The sequence below is a fragment of the Leguminivora glycinivorella genome, chromosome 14, assembly GCF_023078275.1.
Source record: "Leguminivora glycinivorella isolate SPB_JAAS2020 chromosome 14, LegGlyc_1.1, whole genome shotgun sequence".
NCBI classification, from domain to species: Eukaryota; Metazoa; Arthropoda; class Insecta; order Lepidoptera; family Tortricidae; genus Leguminivora; species Leguminivora glycinivorella.
The window spans coordinates 13,039,574-13,058,380 of record NC_062984.1 but is presented as its reverse complement, the minus strand read 5'-3'; the positions used below and the strand labels follow the sequence as shown (position 1 = coordinate 13,058,380).

The window sequence follows — 18,807 nt, the reverse complement described above, 5'->3', positions numbered from 1 at the left end:
TCCTTCTCTGTACTGTCTTCCAGTTTTGCTCCTCAATAATAAATACGAAAACTAATATCGTCAATGAGAATTTTAAATTCATATAATATATTAGACATACTTGTTATGGAGAATTTTTGGCCAAAAGCTGCACTTTTAGATAGAAGCAAACCGCTTTGCATGGTGATAGTAGACATCAAAGTAAACGATTTCTTCCGAGGATATCGAAATTTCATCCCTTAGGAAGCCAAGCGTAGCGAGGTGTTTTATGAAAATGAAAAAAATTCTATCTTTTTATTGTGTCGTCCGATTTTAACAAAACGTATCTCAAATGAAAGGTATTGTTTTATTTAATTTTAAAAAAGTTGGAAAGAATATTATTATAAAAAAAAGGAAGAAAAAAAAATAAAAAATGTAAATTTACGTCTCGCACTGAATAATTTCAAAGAATGACAGGCAAAATGTACAATTTCGATATATGAGTTTTTTTTTAAATCAAAGACAGATAAATTCATAGTTGAAAACTAAAGATCGCATCGAAATCGGATTAGAATTTTTTAAGATACATGTTGCCAAAGTTGGGAAATTTTGCTTTATATGGCCACTTTGAAATTCCTTTGCCAGAAAGTCAGAAATAATATATTTTTCTTTCACAGAAATTTTTTTCTAATATTTTTTTTAAGTTACATAAAGCAATACCTTTCAATTGAAACATGTTTTGTCAAAATCGGACGACGTACAAAAAAATTATATATTTTTTTCGGTTTTCGTAACAGACCTCGCTTCGCTCGTCGTCCTAAGTGATTAAATTATGATATCCTTGGAATTTTTATTTTATTTTGATGTGTACTGTCACTATGTACTTTTATGTGAAAGAAAAATATATTATTTCTGACTTTCTGGCAAAGGAATTTCAAAGTGGCCATATAAAGCAAATTTTCCCAAATTTGGCGACTTGTATCTTAAAAAACCGGCCAAGTGCGAGTCGGACTCGCCCACCGAGGGTTCCGTACAAACTTTCAATGGTTAAAATAATCATACTACTCATACTCATATCGCTCCTTGAAAAACACAGTGTCATTAAATGAAAAACGTCTTTTTTGGGTACAACGGTTTAAAGTTTTGAAATTTTTGAATTGTCGAAAATTGCCATTTTTACAACAAACTTGTAATTTTTTGGCAGATCTTGTTAAGTTTTGTGACTAAACCTGATAGATATAATAGTAAATTGTATTTTTTTTATTTTGTTTCTAAGATAATTAAGCTTGAACAAAATGGTAGTGACACTTTTCCGTTTATTTTTGTTTAGGGACACATGACAACTTTATATCTTCGTTTTACTTTGTGGAAAAATGACACTATACCCATTTTTTTATGAAATTTACCTTTTATTTCAATGAATAATTAGCAATCAAACCACCTTTTATGTATATACATTAAAATTTATTGAATTAAATGACATTCGGTCTCAAACCCTGTACCTATTTAGCATTACTGCCCTTAAAAACTAGTGTAAACACTCCTGGCTTGCCCTCTGAAACAATAAAATATAACTAAAAAAATATTAGAAACAAAAATCACTTTCAGTCTTGACATTTGCGTTAGTAATACAACATTTATTTTAATATCCATAAAATTCATGACATTTTATACCAAAAATTTAAATTGTCAGGAAAAAGTAACCAAAGTGCATTCAGGTTAAAATTTAAAAAAAGATCAAACGCAATAAAATCAACAAATATCGAAAAAAATGACTTAAAATTAACCTTAAAACCCAGTGTTCCTCCCTCTGGCCCTTCCTGTAACTTCCATGCGATCAGTTATGGACCTGATCAGTGTTACGATCAGTTTTTGAGGAATATTTTCCCATTCCTCAATAACTACGGCTTCCAGCTCTTTGAGGGTGGCTGGAGCAGGATCCCGTGACCAAACAAGCCGTTTTAACTCATCCCAGAGATGTTCGATGGGGTTCAGGTCGGGGCTCGTTGTTGCCACTCCATTACGGTGCATTCCGACCTGATGCATCAGGGAGTCCCGCACTATCAAGGCAGTAGGGCAACGGGCGTAGACGTGCATGAATTGGAAATCAGGTCCAAAAAATTCAGCGTACGAGACCATACGTTCTTCTAAGATCTCCATAATGTAACTGCTTGCAGTTAAGGATCCGTTTTGCCGTCGATGGAAATGCCGCCCCAGAACATGCACGAGCCGCTCCCGTAACTGATTGTGTCTTCGGTGAAGACTGGTGTAAACTGCTCTCCTTGACTCCTGTACACCCTTTTGCGTCTGTAGTTGGTGTAAATGATCTCCTTCGTCTCGTAGGGGAACAAAACTTTCCTCTATTGCTGCAACGTCCAATCCTTAAGCCTTGTAGCTATTCGATTGGGGTATTGGCTCTGGCTTCAATTGGTAGCCTCTGTCAGCTCTTCGGGGTAACATTTTTTTCTCCCTCAATCTTCTTCTGATCATGGAGATACTCACTACAGTTCTTCGAGCTGTTCTAAGCAGTATCTGCAGCTCAGGAGCGATAAGAAAGCGGTTCCGCAAAGAGGCCGATACAATGTACCGATCGTCTCTAGCGGTGGTGCAGCGTCTTATCTCAGATCCTGGCCTCCTGATGTAGCTACTGGTCTCCAGAAACTGCAACAAGACTCGTCGCACCCGGAAACGAATTATGCTTAGGCGTTCAGCAACTTGCTACTGCCGTAGTCCGTTTAGGAGCAGTACCACCACTTGAGCTGCTTTTTCTGGTGTTTTACCCCTATGCGCCTGCAGAAAAAAAACCTTGAAGGCAGGTTTTTTTTCTGCAGGCGTTCGTTCTCGGTGACTTTTGGGGTGCAAAAGATCCACATGACACCTTTACAGCTCCTTCTAAAACCGTCTGGGGTAGCACACCTAGAGTCCCATTAAAATCGCATCAATACCTTTTTTTTAAACCACGGCAGATTGGCGATTTGTTTTTAAGAAAGTTGTAGACCTTTTCTCTTAAAGGGCTTTAATTGTACTTTGAAATGATACAAATATTGATAGATTACAGTCAATAAGATTAGAGATATTTTTGCCTGAAACGATTTTGCTCGAGGTGCGATTTTTTTTTGACGACGTGGTATACCCTAACTTATGCGAAGTTTAGTCGGCCGTTTGAAATGTGCATGTTCGTGGCGATGTAGCAGATAGGTGATCTGGCCCCGTAGCCGAATGGCATTTCTCCGACGCCAAACGAAAGCGATACGCCGCTGGCTCTGTCGCGCCAATACGCAAGCGCGATAGAGATAGATATCTACTAGCGCTTCGTTTCGTGAGCGTTTCATGAGCGATTGTGCCATTCGGCTAGCCACCCTGTAGATGCTGGCCCCGTAGCCGAATGGCATTTCTCCGACGCCAAACGAAAGCGATACGCCGCTGGCTCTGTCGCGCCAATACGCAAGCGCGATAGAGATAGATATCTACTAGCGCTTCGTTTCGTGAGCGTTTCGTGAGCGATTGTGCCATTCGGCTAGCCACCCTGGTGTGTTTATACTATTGATGATTGCTTTGAATTTTTGAGCCTTGAATATCGTTGAGCCATTTTTTACTGTAACAAACAAATATACTTATTTATGGCTAATAATTTAGTTACTTATATTAATGCACAAGAAATTTATCCACTAGCAATCATAGTTTTTATATTGTATCTTAAATTAGTAATTGTGTCTTGTAGATCACAAAAATAGCAATTACTTCGTAAAAAATAATTATACAAAAAATAACCTTAATTTTTATTTGCGCTGTTTATAGGTATTTTACAAAAAATAGAGTAAAATGTCTTTTTCATAGAATTTCATCAAAATTGTGTAGGTTTATGTGCTAAACTTAAATGGAACAATGGTATTAAACGTAATATGTCTAGAAGGTAATTAATCATTAACTGTTTTGTAATTGTAATTACCGCAAAGCATGACATAAAACCTAAAGTGACAATAATCAGTCAACGCGCTTAAAGCTACCATTACCAGTTAAAGTGGCTTTAAACTCATAACAGCGGTATTCCATTTCTTTGCAAGCGTAATTATGGTAATTCATACAATCAAAAATGACACTAAACAGATAATGACGACTCATTCATGCAAATTTTTTTTAGCGAGGTAAGACCATAACGTCATTTTAAGTAAAAGTACAGTACAACTTTATTTTTAACCTGCATTAAGCCTAATAGTTTAAAGCCAAACCGTCATTACGTGCACAGTGTCACTATACCTATCTCAACACGTTTAGAATTGTTAAAGTACTAGTGTCATTATAGCAAAAATGACACTGTTACTTTAAAATGAAACTCAATATTGAATAGTTATTACAAGTTCAAAGTGACACTTTAAGGATTGATACAATGTTCCATAAGAAAATTGTCATACTTACCATTCAATCTCGCGGAACACCGTCACTAAACACAAAATGACAATTTTCGTCTTAGAGTTCACTACATTTTGATCGGCGTCCAGGTCATTAATGCAAACATGACATTGTTTCCGTCCCACACGCGTCTATTCCCACTATTCGCCATAGTGACATTAGCGCCCCCTGTCGCTTCTAAGCGAGCTAAATCGATAGGTGTCTTTGCATTGCGTTCGTTATGAACGCGCGACCTAGATGGCGTTGTTAACTAAAAACCTATGTTTTTTGGATAGTGTCACTATGTTTTTCAAGGAGCGATATTCATTTATTCATTCAACGCCATTTTACACGTCAAGATTTGATTTAAAAAAATAATATTCATACAACAATAATACTTAGAGAATAAATAGACAGAAGATTGAAATTACAAAAAGTTAGGCAATATTCACATAAAAAATGCACAAAAATATTTTTCTAATTAGGTAATAAAAAAATTGTCATAAGTGTAGAACGGGTGCTCGACCAGCCAATTTTTTAAGCGATAGGTACTTAAAGTTCGACACACTAGGCGCTTCAACCACATATTGCGGCAATTTATTATAGACGGCAGGGTCCATCACATGTGTTAATTTGACCGTAAATTGAATTTCGCCAATTTACGGTCGATACTTACTAACTTTCCGGCATTTCGAAGGTTGTACTTGGAACACATGTTGTTAGTTTTGTCACAGAATATATGTATATATGTATATAATAGTACAAGTACAGAAGGCTCACTCCTTTGATGTTCACAAAATGACGCCATTCTAAATTCTTACCTACATTAACAAACGGACCGCACGCGAGCAGCCAACATTGAATTTTTCCCCTCACTAGCTCGGAAACACGTGTTTTGTCCTTTAATACCAGCGAGTAAAAACGCATTTTATCCACTAGTGCTTTAAAATTGATAAAAGTAGGTGAATCTAGTAATAAAGATCATTTACCACCTGTGGAACTACTGGAAGCGGTGATAAAAGAAAATCTTGCAGTACAAAAGGCGGACTTATGCTTTAAGGCATTCTCTACTATGTTGATCTTTCTTTTATGCGGGGGGCTTCGCCCCCCGAGCCCTCCTTTATATGCTCTTAAGGGTCTCAAGAAAACCCTTTCCCAACTTATTTTAAATACTACGTTGATCTTTCTTTTATGCGGGGGGCTTCGCCCCCGAGCCCCCTTATTCATGCTCTTCAGGGTCACAAGAAAACCCTATCCCAACTTACTTTAAATACTACGTTGATGTTTATTTTATGCGTAGGGCTTCGCCCCCCGAGCCCCCCTTTATATCCTCTTAAGGGTTTCAAGAAAACCCTATCCCAACTTATTTTAAATACTATGTTGATCTTTTTTTTGTGGGGGGCTTCGCCCCCGAGCCCCTCTTTACTTGCTCTTAAGGGTCACAAGAAAACCCTATCCCAACTTATTTTAAATACTACGTTGATCTTTCTTTTTTGCGGGGGCTTCGCCCCCGACCCCCCCCCAACCTTTTATTTACTCTGAACGGTCACAAAAAACCCTAACCCAACTTATTTTAAATACTACGTTGATCTTTCTTTTTTGCGGGGGGCTTCGCCCCCCGAGCCCCCCCTTTATTTCCCCTGGAGGGTCACAAGAAAACCTTAACCCAACTTATTTTAAATACTACGTTGATCTGTCTTTTTTGTGGGGGGCTTCGATCGCCCCTGAGCCCGCCTTTATTTGCTCTTACGGGTCTCAAGAAAACCCTATCCCAACTTATTTTAAATACTACGTTGATCTTTTTAGTAGTTCCAGTTCATATCTTCCGGCTCCATCATCAGACCTTGAAACCTAATCGTAGTCAAAGTTCATTACAAGACTTTTCTAAGAAACGCAAAAACAGCTATGATACGATGTTACATCATGTAGTTCCAGTTCATATCTTCCGGCTCCATCATCAGACCTTGAAACCTTATCGTAGTCAAAGTTCATTTCAAGACTTTTCTAAGAAACCCAAAAACTGCTATGATACGATGTTCCATCATGTAGTTCCAGTTCATATCTTCCGGCTCCATCATCAGACCTTGAAACCTAATCGTAGTCAAAGTTCATTACAAGACTTTTCTAAGAAACCCAAAAACAGCTATGATACGATGTTCCATCATGTAGTTCCAGTTCATATCTTCCGGCTCCATCATCAGATCAGTTCAACAGTACCATATTATTGTACTGTCATCAGAACTACATACAGCTGCCAATTATCGTTACGCTACGATCCTTGGAAGATGGTTAAATTAGCCTCCGTAGATTCCATTACATAGTTACATACACGACGACCATAAATAAAAGCGTGTTAATATTAATATTAGCGCCATCTAGCTGAGCCCTTCTTCTGTGTGGTACTGAGGTAAGTATGGCAATTCCACGTAACTGTAATGTAAGTGACCACTTCATTGCATGTTTTTTTATTTATGATGCAAATTGAAATCTTAATTTATCTCTAGATAAGCCTACTTTTAATCCTTAGATATATTGATATTTAAATTAGCACCATGAATAAAAAAACATGCAAATAATTGGTCACTTACATTACTCTGTTACATGGAATTACCCAGTTACGTTTTATTCTTAGACTTTATCTGTCTATACGGAGTTATATATGTCTTTGACTAGAAGTATAGGTACTCTAATGAGTATTATTGTATTTAGCGCCGTCTCTCGGCAAAATTTACTAAGTAATTTACGCGACTTGAGACTTGTGCGAACCTTTAGGCATGGAAAGTCACATGAAAAGTTGTCGAAACTAATAATAGATGGCGCTGCATTTAAATTTCTTGACTGATAACTCTAATACTAAATTGAATATACTCTAAGGTAGAGCAGAGTCTAATACCTCCGCTTTACAAAAGACCGCAATCAAGTAGCACTAGACTTTACTCATTGTTGTGTTCCTGCCGGTGAGTAAGGCAGCCAGAGCTCAACGAGGGTGCGGTACTCCTTCCTTCCTTCCTCCTCCTTCCTTCGGTCCTTTGAGTCGTTGGCACCCAGGCCCCTTCTAAGTACAGGTTTGTACAAGTTTCTAATGAGTCGAGTCGGCAACGCACATGTGCCACTCCTTGAGTGGCAGGCGTCCATATGTAACAGTCACCGCTTTCCATCAGGCGGACCGTATGCATGTTTGCCCGTAGGTGACAATAAAAATGGTACAAAAAACTCTCGACGAATTCACCTTAAACATTAAAAACTAAATCAAAATCGATTGATTCGTTCGGGAGCTATGATGCCAGACAGACATGTCAAGCGTCAAACCTATTATTATTATAATATTTTTGCGTTGGTGGTTAAAAATAAGAAACCTCCTTCAAAACTATAATAAAACACAACTTTCTATGAAAATCGGTAAAGTGCGAGTCGGATTTCGACATTTCCATACAAAAAGGTCATGAGCGCCTGACGACATGTGATGGCAACATTGGCAACGTACACTAGATTTGTACTTTAAAGATTTTGCGTATATTTTGGAAACTATAAGAGATAGAGCAAATAGACTTCAGATTTTGGTTGTCGGTGGCACAATTTTTTTGTTTTCGTATATATACACCATTTTTTGGACCTATTAGGGCAATATTATGGTCAGTGCAGTTCTAAACAGTCGTAAGCGCCTCTTTTTTAGTAGGAACTTAAGTCATTTTGGCAAATGCTTAAAATTTTTAACAATTTCTGAACAGAAATGAATTTCTTTCTACCTGTCCATGGCGCTCACAAAATTTCAAAACATTTAGTAAGTACTTGCAGCGGCAGTGAGTGAAAAATCTCAATTTGAGTTTTTTTCTCTTAAGTCCGACTTACGCTTGACTGTAGATTTCTAATAGGTTTTCCTGTAATCTACAGGTAGAGGGCTATCTCGTGTATTTTTTTGAAAATTTTACGCTAAGTAGTTTCGGAGATAAGGGGGGGGGGAATGGTCATTTTTTGCTTATTTTCTTAAATTACTTCTAAATTACCAAAATAAAAACTATAAAAAAAATATATTTGAGATGCTTATAAAATGCTCTTTCATTTGATATGTAGCACAATATAGTTCTAATAACTTTGATTTTTAATTTTCAATTTTACCCCCAAAAGTGGCCCCTATGATTAAATTTCGTTTAATTTCATTTAATTATATTACATGTCCGTCTTTGGGCCACTTTTTTACATACGTGTGCCAAATTTCAAGTAAATCGGTCTAGTAGTTTCGGAGAAATCGGCTGTGACAGAGGGACAGACAGACACGCGAGTGATTCTATAAGGGTTCCGTTTTTCCTCTTTGAGGTACGGAACCCTAAAAATGAATTCAAAGGTTGAAAGAAAACGAAACTGTGACATTGCAGTGACAGGTTGCCAGCCTCTCGCCTACGCCACAATATAACCCATATCCCACAGTCGCCTTCTACGACACCCACGGGAAGAAAGGGGGTGGTGAAATTTTAGTAGTTGAGTGAGTTTTAGTGGTTGTAGGTGTAGTGGGGGTGAGATTTTACGTATTCTATTGGATACGAAGCTCCTATTTTAGTAACTTTCTAAGGTACTACTAAAAGTGATAATTATAATTACCAATGCGTCAAATAATAAATACAATTGTTTTGTAAAAAAGTTAAGAAACCGTAGTTTAAGAGTTGAAAAGAGTACACAGTTGTTTTAACTAAGTTTTAGTTATCCACTAAATTATAAGAACATAGTTGTAGTAGCACAATATATGTATTAACCATTATCAATCATTTAATAGTTTTAATCTTAACATCCGCCTTGAAAATATGGCGTAACCGAATATTCGGCCGAATGTTCGGTTCGGTAAGAGCTGAACCGAATGTTCGGCCGAATATTTGTATTCGGCAAAGTCCATATTCGGCCCATCTCTAGTGTGCACGGTCTTCAGGACGTGGCTTCGGCTGACCAAAACATCCAGCGAGCCAGATTTCGATCGGACGTCCGTGCGCTCAAGGCCACGTCCACGACCGACGACGGATAGTTTGCACGGTTAAGGGTATATCAATTGTCTAGATCCGCGTCCGCGGTCGCGCGACGGCGGACGTCCGCGTAGTATGTTCCTAGCTTTACGTACCTACGAATTTATACTTGCGACTAAGTCGAAACTCGTAGAACGTTGTCCGTGGTAGGCCCTCTACACGTTTTGAGATGAAATACAAGTTGGGAAACAGGAACAAAAGCCTTTTAGACTGCTCTTTTCGAAGATGCGCTGTCGAAACATGAAAGAATTCACTTTGGAAATTGTGAAATTGTTAATGAACCTGATAGATAGCTGGCCGCTCGCTCTCCAGTGTTCATTTTCGCATATTTCAATGAAATGGGTGTTTTTTGTAAAGATCTAGCTCCTATATGGGCACTAGGGCTTCCAAATACCGGACCTTATCCAATACCGGTATTCATTCCGGTATTGGCGATTTCAATACCGGGATCCCGTGATCCCGGTATTGAAATCGGGAACATATAAAAACCAAGTAATTTGCTTAAAATAACAAATTTTATTCAAAATCTCGTTTATTACGTTTCATGCATGTTATACTACAGCGAAATCTTGCCAATCCGACTTAGCAATGGGTCAAATCGAATACATTTCGAACTTCATAAGTTTCTATTTCAACCCAAAACGGTTCGCAAACTTATGTTGCCAAGTCGGTTCAACTTCTATTGATTTTAAGTATACATAGTTCAAAGGGCTACGCCCCGTGCTCTTTATTTTTGTTATGAGAGGGACTGCATGAGGACGCAGTATAAAAGCAAGCGGGAAAGAGCGCCAAATTTCTACTCAGGTGATTCTGTAAGTTAAATATCGCCGCCAGATCGGACATTTCGCATGAAGACGCGGTCATGCCTAACCATGTTTTCTGCCACATCGATCTCTTTAGGCTCGTGCGGAATAGAACCTTGTAGTTCAGTAGGTAATCTTTTACATTGTATAGTCAGTGTTATTTAATGGTGTCATTGTACTGTAGATTTAACTATAATATCACTTTATTAAATAACAAGCATTAAGAGCATTTCTCGATTATACACACTCTACAGTTTCATCATTGACTTTTGAAACTAGAACATGGGATGATTTTTTTGGAAACACATTGTAATCAATATCTGTGGTACAATTGAGTGGTATCTTAATTTACGGATTAGAAAAGTAATTTTCTTGATTTTGATAATTCAGATTTCCCAATTTAGTTACTATAGGGAATGTTACGGCAAAGTTTTGCGCTAGAGTTCAACACATTAACGCACACGCAAAATAAACCATTGAGTAGCTACGTTATACGTTAGTTCGTATGCATTAACCAATTTTTTTGAAAAGTTATTTATGATATAGATGCAGCAAGGCTATTTGTTTACAGAGGGTCTGTGGCCTGTTGCAACTACGTTTGATGTGTTGCTTCTCTGTCACACTTACGTGCGAATTCACAAGTGCGACAAATGTGTCAAATAAGGTTCGCGGCAGGCCCTCCTCAACGAATGCTTTTGATAAGCATCTTTAATTCTTTATCTAGGTAATCATCGAAAAAACCATCATTTTCATACAAATATTGTAAAAACACCAAACAGAAAATGTGTCAAATCGAGAAACGAGAGCAAGAAGCAAGATTTACGCGTGTAGCGACCATCATGATGCAGAAATTTAACGTTTTTGATCAGTAATTTACGTTCATTTGTCATAATTTGTTAGTTACTAAAAATACCGGGATCCCGGTATTACTAAATTTAATACCGGTATTGAAATGTGCCCAAAAACAGGCGGGATCCCGGGATCCCGAGATACCGGGATCCCGGTATTGGAAGCCCTAATGGGCACGATGTTATCTGTATCGTAAAGAGAGTTCGCTCAGTCAATAAAGTACCTACAAGAAATATCATCCGGGAATTCCCCGTAATGTAATGATGTAATTTTACTTGTTCATAAATTGTCATCGTTCATGTTTTGAAAAATAATGTGTAACATGTGATATATTCCATTTAGCAGTGTGCCATGAGTAAATAAGTCTTTTCAGTAAGTACGATGACTTGCCTGCAATGTGTGAGTTTCAGTGGTTTGTCCTCGGTCAGGAAAAAACACATCTTGCCAATTATCAAGTCCACGCAAATTGATAAATCAGCTTGAAGACCACATATCAATAATACGCCAGACATTTCTTTGCACAGTGTTAGGTAAACGCGCAACATAATAACATGGAGTTAATGGTAAGTGCTGTTTTTACCTTTATTTGCGACTTAGGACCCAAAAGGAGCAAGGAAGGTCACGTGTATGATGACAGACATATTTAAGACCGGTAAAAGCGCAATCAAGCCTTGATCAGGTGAATCCTAAGCTGGATCCGCCCTTGCAGACCGATACAACTATTTATCCTTCCTTTTCATGACGTGAAAAAGTAAAATACTTAATTACCTTTAAAATATTCATGAGAATCGTGCATATCAGTCATTCCGTTAAATGCATTTTCCGAATTTCATACGTAAGACTATAAATTACAATTTACATTTTCATTTCAGAAATTTATTGCAGTTCTCCTGCTCATAACAGTTACTGAAATTAATGCAACAAAGGTTCAGAATGCAGAGGGAACTGACTCGAGCAAACAAAACTTTAATCCATTAGCGAGTTTAGTGCTAAACCAAAACAGCTCAGAGTCAACAAAAGATTTGGTACGAGTGAAGCGGCAGTACTATCCAGATCCTTATTATTACGGGAGAGGTAAGTTGTAAGTTGGTACTGTGTTTTCGCACGCTTTTGGTTCGTAAAATGGTGTTACTTGTAATGTTGTCTCCGTATTTGGGAGTAGCGCACTTCAATAATGTTATTACCGAATGGGGAAGAATTTAAGAAATAGTTAAAGTACCTACCTAAATGTGTCCAGTGGGGGCAGTGGGTACATGTACGTACGTACGTACGTACGTACGTACGTACATGCACTCTAGTTAATTATGTAATAAATCGTGGAAAAAATTTCCAAAAACTTGAAATTACCCGCCAATTAGGATTGACCTTAAAAATGTGTCACTGTTTCAGGTCCATATTACCCAGTACCAATACCGATATTTGTGGGAGGCCTCGGATTCGGAGGGTTTGGCAGAGGATTTAGACGGGGTTTCGGCGGGCGTGGGTTCGGGGGCAGAGGGTTTGGCGGACGAGGGTTTGGCGGAAGAGGGTTTGGTGGAAGAGGGTTTGGCGGTAGAGGGTTTGGAGGAAGAGGTGGATTTGGAGGCGGTCGCGGGGGCGGGCGGGGTTGAAATCTATAAGTATTGACTTACGAGTTAAACTAATCATAGTTACCATTTTATAATAAAGATTATCTCTCTATTTATCATCTGCTGTTTTTTTTATAAGCTTGCCTATAGTAATGGTAGTCCACCGTATTCAACTAGGAACCGTCATATAGTTTCGCAATCTATATAGTCTGTCCTCGATCTAGGTTACTGAGTTATTATAGTTTTGTTTTACAGAAATTTAAATTAAAAACTTTTTCTGGTCTAAAATTTAAAATCGTTATTGTTTTACGTCGAACTCAACTTTCGTGTTTGACTGCTAGTCGCGCCGTACCGTACCAAGATCGCAGTTCGGTATAGCCGTCTATAGACACCTTAATCATGGTTCCAATCAGAACTGTCAGTGTCAGTGAATGTCATTCGACGTTCAACTCATTGAACTCAACTCATTCATAAAATAGAAATACAGCCTGTTATTGTGGAATGTGCACTGTGCAAGATTTGAGTTTGGAATACATTAAATTATTCATTAACGCATATTTAATTCCAATGATAAATTACATTTAAAACTGATTAAATAATTGAAGTTCATTTGACAAGGTGATCTCTGAAAGGTACTCACATACATTCTCACTACGACCCGACCGGTAAATAGGTACAATGCTGTACCCATTTTCATAGAAAAGGAGCAAAATTTTATAGACAAAGCGATCAAGTATAAACTCCAAGAACTTTAATGAAGGTTAGTACCATAGTTTTACTGTCAATAAGTGCATTATTGTAATTAGATACTCATTAGTAAGGCTGCCATTGAACGTAATAATCATAAATTATTCATTAACCGCAAGATTGCAGCACGAATCTAACATTCCACTATCCGGTTTCCAGATCACAAAATGGACGGCACGTACGACGAAATCATCTCCGATAATCCGTTTTTCGTTGAACTGAAGAACGAATACGCAAACTTGTTTCAGCATTGTATAACACAGTCATGGATTATTTGTGTGCCCAGAATAGGAAGTTTAAACACTCGTGTCTTCACAGTAGAAGACTTCTGTGCTCATATTTTGGTTCCAAGTGAGGAACTACCTGAGACACACTATACTACCTTAAAAGAGAAACAAGTGACTGTAACCAACAAGGTCATTACCTTAGAAGTGACCAAAGCTCTTCCATTACAGAGCCACATATTGTTTGAAGAAACATTCTACACAGAAGACTTCTTTAAATACAAGGTTTGGTGTATAGAGAGCCCACTAGAACCTACTACAGCTAGTGATGATAATGCAATTGCTAAAGAATATTTAACATCTATAAATAACTGCATTGATTTACTGTGGACTCAAGCCGCTGGACGGCAAGTTTTAGACCAAATAGAACAAAATGTACAGCTGTTCATAAAGAAACATCCTACTTTGCCTGTAGCCATTGCACCTCTTCGAGATTTGGTCAGTGAACTATACACGCAGTGCCTTCAAATTGTGCTACAAAATCGTAGAATTAGAGAAAAATCAAAGTCATGTAAGCAGATATTAGAAAATGTCAAGCTTGCTGTTGAATGCTACATGCAACATTTGTTATTCAATCATTTATTCAAACCTATTTGTACAAGTTGCGCTTATGAAGACTCTCATCTTAACAAGAAAATAAGAAATATGAGTGATATACAACTCAGAGATTTAGATATTAAAAAAGACTTGTACCATGCTGTGCCAAAAGCTAAACAGATTCTTTCAAAAATTGACTCTTATAATACTGTGTTGGAAAAGATTTTGTGTGTTAAACAAGCACTCAATGCTATCAACAAGAAAGATAGTAGGAACAATGTTGTACTGCTGACTGCTGATGACATGTTACCAGTTTTTGTTTTTCTTGTTATAAAATCAGGCTTGCCAAACTGGTATAGTCAGCTAATGTACATGAAAGAGTTCCGGTTTAGTGGCATTGGCAGAGGTGATGGTGATGAGGGTGCCTTTCTTATAACCACTTTAGAAGCTGTCATAGAGCACATTCAGTCGGGAGCCCTAGGAGGCCCACCCGATCCTGAAGCCTATTATTATGAGAGCAATTTAACAGAGGATAACTTAAAGGATGGGAAGCCTAGAAGAGGAAGCTTAACAGAATCAATTTCAACATCAGATACTAATGGGGGTGATGAAACATTAGAATACATATTTGAACTCATCAAAATAAATCATCCTGATCAAATAAGAGTGATATTGGAAAGGAATGAGAAAAATCTACAGAAGCTGCAAAGAAATGAGAACAGTGTTTTTAACAAAATGTTAGAGAATGAAGTTAGCAGTGATGAAGATAGTGAAGTTGATAATGATGTTGATGAATCACAAGTGTATCAAAAACTTTGTCATCCCTTATGCAGTTGCAAAAAGTGTTGCCGTAAATTATCTAAACGGTTGTTGAAATCTTCACCCACTGTTACATCTAGAGACAGTCATGGCCTGACCCCTTTACATGTAGCCTGCATTCATGGAAAAGCAGCAGTCGTTGAGCTGCTGATTGAAATGAACTCGGAAGCAAATGCTACAGATCTTAATGAATGTACACCACTTCACTATGCTGCATCTCGAGGGCATCAAAATGCTTTGCTGTTACTGGTTCACTCAGGTGCCAATGTTAATCAAGCTAACATAGACAAGAATACGCCACTGCATTTAGCTGTTAACAATGGCCATTTAAACTGTGTGAAAGCTTTAATATACTTTTCAGAACACAGCAGGAAGAAAATTAACATAAACTGTGCTAGTCAGAATGGCAACACACCTTTGCATCTTGCATCAAAGTGGGGTTACGAAGGAATAGCTAAACTTCTCATAGAGAATGGTGCTGAACCATCCCTGCAAAATCGCTATAACAAAACAGCCTATGATTATGCACATAACCTGAGAATACTTAAAGTTTTAAAAACTTGTACTCCTAACCTGTATGAATACATACATATTAGCAGCCCCAACATAAAACCACTGGAATGTAAGCCTGACGGTGATGTAAATAAGAAATTAAGTACTGTTAATAATAATCAATCTGACCATGCATCAAAGACAGTTCAAAATCTGAAAACCCTTGAAAAGATATCCAAAGCCATTTCGTATGGTGATGTAAAACTTGCTTGTTTCTACATGAATGTTGACTATGAGGAGTATACAGATGCCAACAGTAATATCGGGATCAGTAGCACTAATGTAACATTATGCCATCCGCTATGCGAGTGTGAAAACTGTAAAACTAAGACTTCTCCACCAAAGTCTTTGTATGATGTAAATTTTGCAGACTCGAACGGGTTTACTGCGCTCCATCATGCTGCCCGTTGTGGATTAGACGAACTTTGCAGCATATTGATCCTAAACAATGCCAATGTAAACTGTGCTAATAAGAAAGCTCAGACGCCTTTACATTTAGCAGCTTTAAGCAACAAGATAATAGTGATCCGCACGCTCCTCAATAATGGCGCAAACGTGGACGCAGCTGACTGGACTGGCAACACGCCGTTGCACGACGCTAGTCAACAGGGGAACATCGGTGCTGTCAAAGTATTGATCGGCTTTAACCCTGATATATCTATATGCAACAGTTCTGAGAAAACTGCCCTGGACATTGCCAAAGAGAAAGTCTACCTTACTATTATTGATTTGATCGAAAAGTATGCTAAAACTTAAAGACTTGAATAATTCAACGTACAGTCGCCATCAGATATATAGGAGCGCCCGAGGTGCTCACAAATATCTGAACACGCCTGTATTGCCATGGCGTTAAGAGGCGTGTTCAGATATTTTTGAGTACCTTGGGCGCTCCGATATATCTGATGGCGACTGTACCTAATACGTAAAAGTACCTAATTTACTATAGACACTCCATAATTAATATAACAAAGCGCGTATTCGAATAATACTTTTATGTTGAATTCAATGACATTTTTTGAGTGTGAAACGAAATTATCTATTTATAATATTTTTTGGCTATAATTACTTTTTATTCTGTATTTGCTTTATACATTTTTTTGGGTGCCATACCATTGGCAGTTTTTAGCCATTTTCTTTTAATTTAAGACTGATTTTATTTACTACTTAATAAGTTTTAAAAACATATTTATCTTTACTTTACAAATGACGAATTTTTCTACTTGATGACTGACAATTAACTATGTCATAGTTCTAAGGATAGGTACCTAGGTGTAATTTATATGATGAATAAGACAAGTAAGCTTTTAATAAAATCTTGTTAGATATTATTTAATTTTAAAACTTTCATGTTATAAACATACAAACATTGAGCTTATTTATACACTTTCACAGTCAGGTATTCTTAATATGAGTTTAGACCAGCAAGTTATTGCTGCAAGTTTTGAGACGCAACTATAGGTAAGAGTGAGTGGCAAATATCTATGTACATCTCTTTCTTGCATATACTTCTGCCTCAAAACTTGCTGCAATAACTTGCACGTCTAAACTCAGCTTTACGTTCATGCTCTGGCATTTGTAAAACAAATTAGTTTAACAAAAATCTCATGAATTATTGAACTGAATGTTGAAAAGGTATATAAAAAAGAAATTACTAATTTACCTAGGCCTAACATAATTGTGTGGCTCATGTAAATAAGTTGAAGTCTAAGGGCCGTCATAGACATACTTCTTTATAGAATTCATAACTGCATATCGTCACTACTTTTAAAAAATCTCGTATCTCACGCTGCTTCTCAAAGTTAAAACGCAGTAAGTCTATGCATTATATACATACTACAATTTTCTTTTCATTGACAGACGAAGATACAAGTTTTTTTAAAGTAGTGACGATATTTGTGCACAAAGGTGAACTCTGTTTTTTTTTAATAAATTTTGCTTTAACTTCCAAGACTTTAATATATACTTAACATTATTATTTTTTATGTTTCAACTTATTGCCATCATCCACAGAAACAAATACTGCCTATGTTTTAAAGAATAAGTTTAACATTATTTGTTATTATACCTACTACAGGAACATTATTCACTATGTTAAACTAAATAAAAATATTTTTTAATATTTAAATCGAGCCTTACTGATTTGCACATCTACCTGTATATTCGTATATAGCACCATGGCCAATAATCCAATATGTACATACTTGCTGAAAGTAAAAAAACTTGTACATCCTTATTTAGTATTTAAGATAGGTAGGATATCACCTACTGACATCCCATAATTATTTGGCAACCAAATATTGCCTCATCCTGAACAGACTCAGGGCTATCAAATATTAGGAATTGGAATAATACATTTTATCGGACATGTAAATCGATTTCGTTTTAAAGGATAATCAAAATAAATACATTTAAAAAACCAACATTGACTCGCTATTTAAAAACAATATGTTCAACATATTTTCACATTTCATTGACACATATAATGACTTTCACATAACTTATAACTAAACAAATTAAAAATATTTAATAATATCAGGAATGTTTGTCAAAAGACAGTAAAATGTGTAGATAATTTCATTAAATTGACAATGATAGTAACAAAAAATCACGACTGGCCGTTTAATGAAAGTCTACAAATTATAACAAAAGTCAAAATCCAATAAATTTGAAAACAGGATATATGAATGGTACACTCAGATAAATATTTTAACACCATATACATATTTCGTACAGCTTGGCAAAAACGAGTATAACATAAAAAGTGGAAACATCATATGTTGATCTGAAAAGAACAAAACAACACTACATCAAGGTTGTCATTTTTCAATTTCTTTTTTTTAGCCGCGATGTATATTTTTATACGATGTTGACTGTATGTATAGTATATTATGACAAGTATGTATGTATATTTCATAAAACGGGCGTCGTTCTGTACAATATTAACTATATTTAAAATTGTACAATTTCAGTGATCTGCCTATTTCCATAAAATTCATGGTTCATGTCACTTTTACTTCTGCTCAAAAGGTAAAAATGATTGCCTATACTCGTAATCAAGTGTTGAATCCTGAGAATAATAACTTATGTTTAATATCTACTTGTAATATTTTTAGATATTATCTAGTTAGTAGTACATACTAGTATGGACTAATATTGTTGCCTTAATCAGATTCTTGTACGCGGACAGCTTCAGACAAAACAATAGTACATTGTGCAACAAGGGGAGGAAGTTGAATATTACTAACGAGAGTAAGTTAAATCGCGACGGCTTGCCGGAGCGATTTAAAGACTC

The 18,807-nt window shown here is 36.8% G+C and overlaps 2 protein-coding genes across 2 annotated transcripts; both read left to right on the top strand.

Annotated features, from left to right (window-relative positions):
- The first annotated feature begins 11,320 nt into the window (after positions 1–11,320).
- On the top strand, positions 11,321–12,692 carry LOC125233637 (H/ACA ribonucleoprotein complex subunit 1-like). Its single transcript, XM_048139705.1, has 3 exons — positions 11,321–11,571; positions 11,881–12,082; positions 12,398–12,692. The coding sequence occupies exons 1-3, from the start codon at positions 11,560–11,562 to the stop codon at positions 12,616–12,618; spliced, it is 435 nt and encodes a 144-aa protein (XP_047995662.1). The 5' UTR covers positions 11,321–11,559; the 3' UTR covers positions 12,619–12,692.
- A 329-nt stretch (positions 12,693–13,021) lies between these two features.
- Positions 13,022–18,713, top strand: LOC125233177 (ankyrin repeat domain-containing protein 27-like). The gene is made up of 3 exons (XM_048139066.1): positions 13,022–13,336; positions 13,483–16,293; positions 16,431–18,713. The coding sequence occupies exon 2, from the start codon at positions 13,491–13,493 to the stop codon at positions 16,269–16,271; it is 2,781 nt and encodes a 926-aa protein (XP_047995023.1). The 5' UTR covers positions 13,022–13,336; positions 13,483–13,490; the 3' UTR covers positions 16,272–16,293; positions 16,431–18,713.
- Positions 18,714–18,807: the final 94 nt, after the last annotated feature.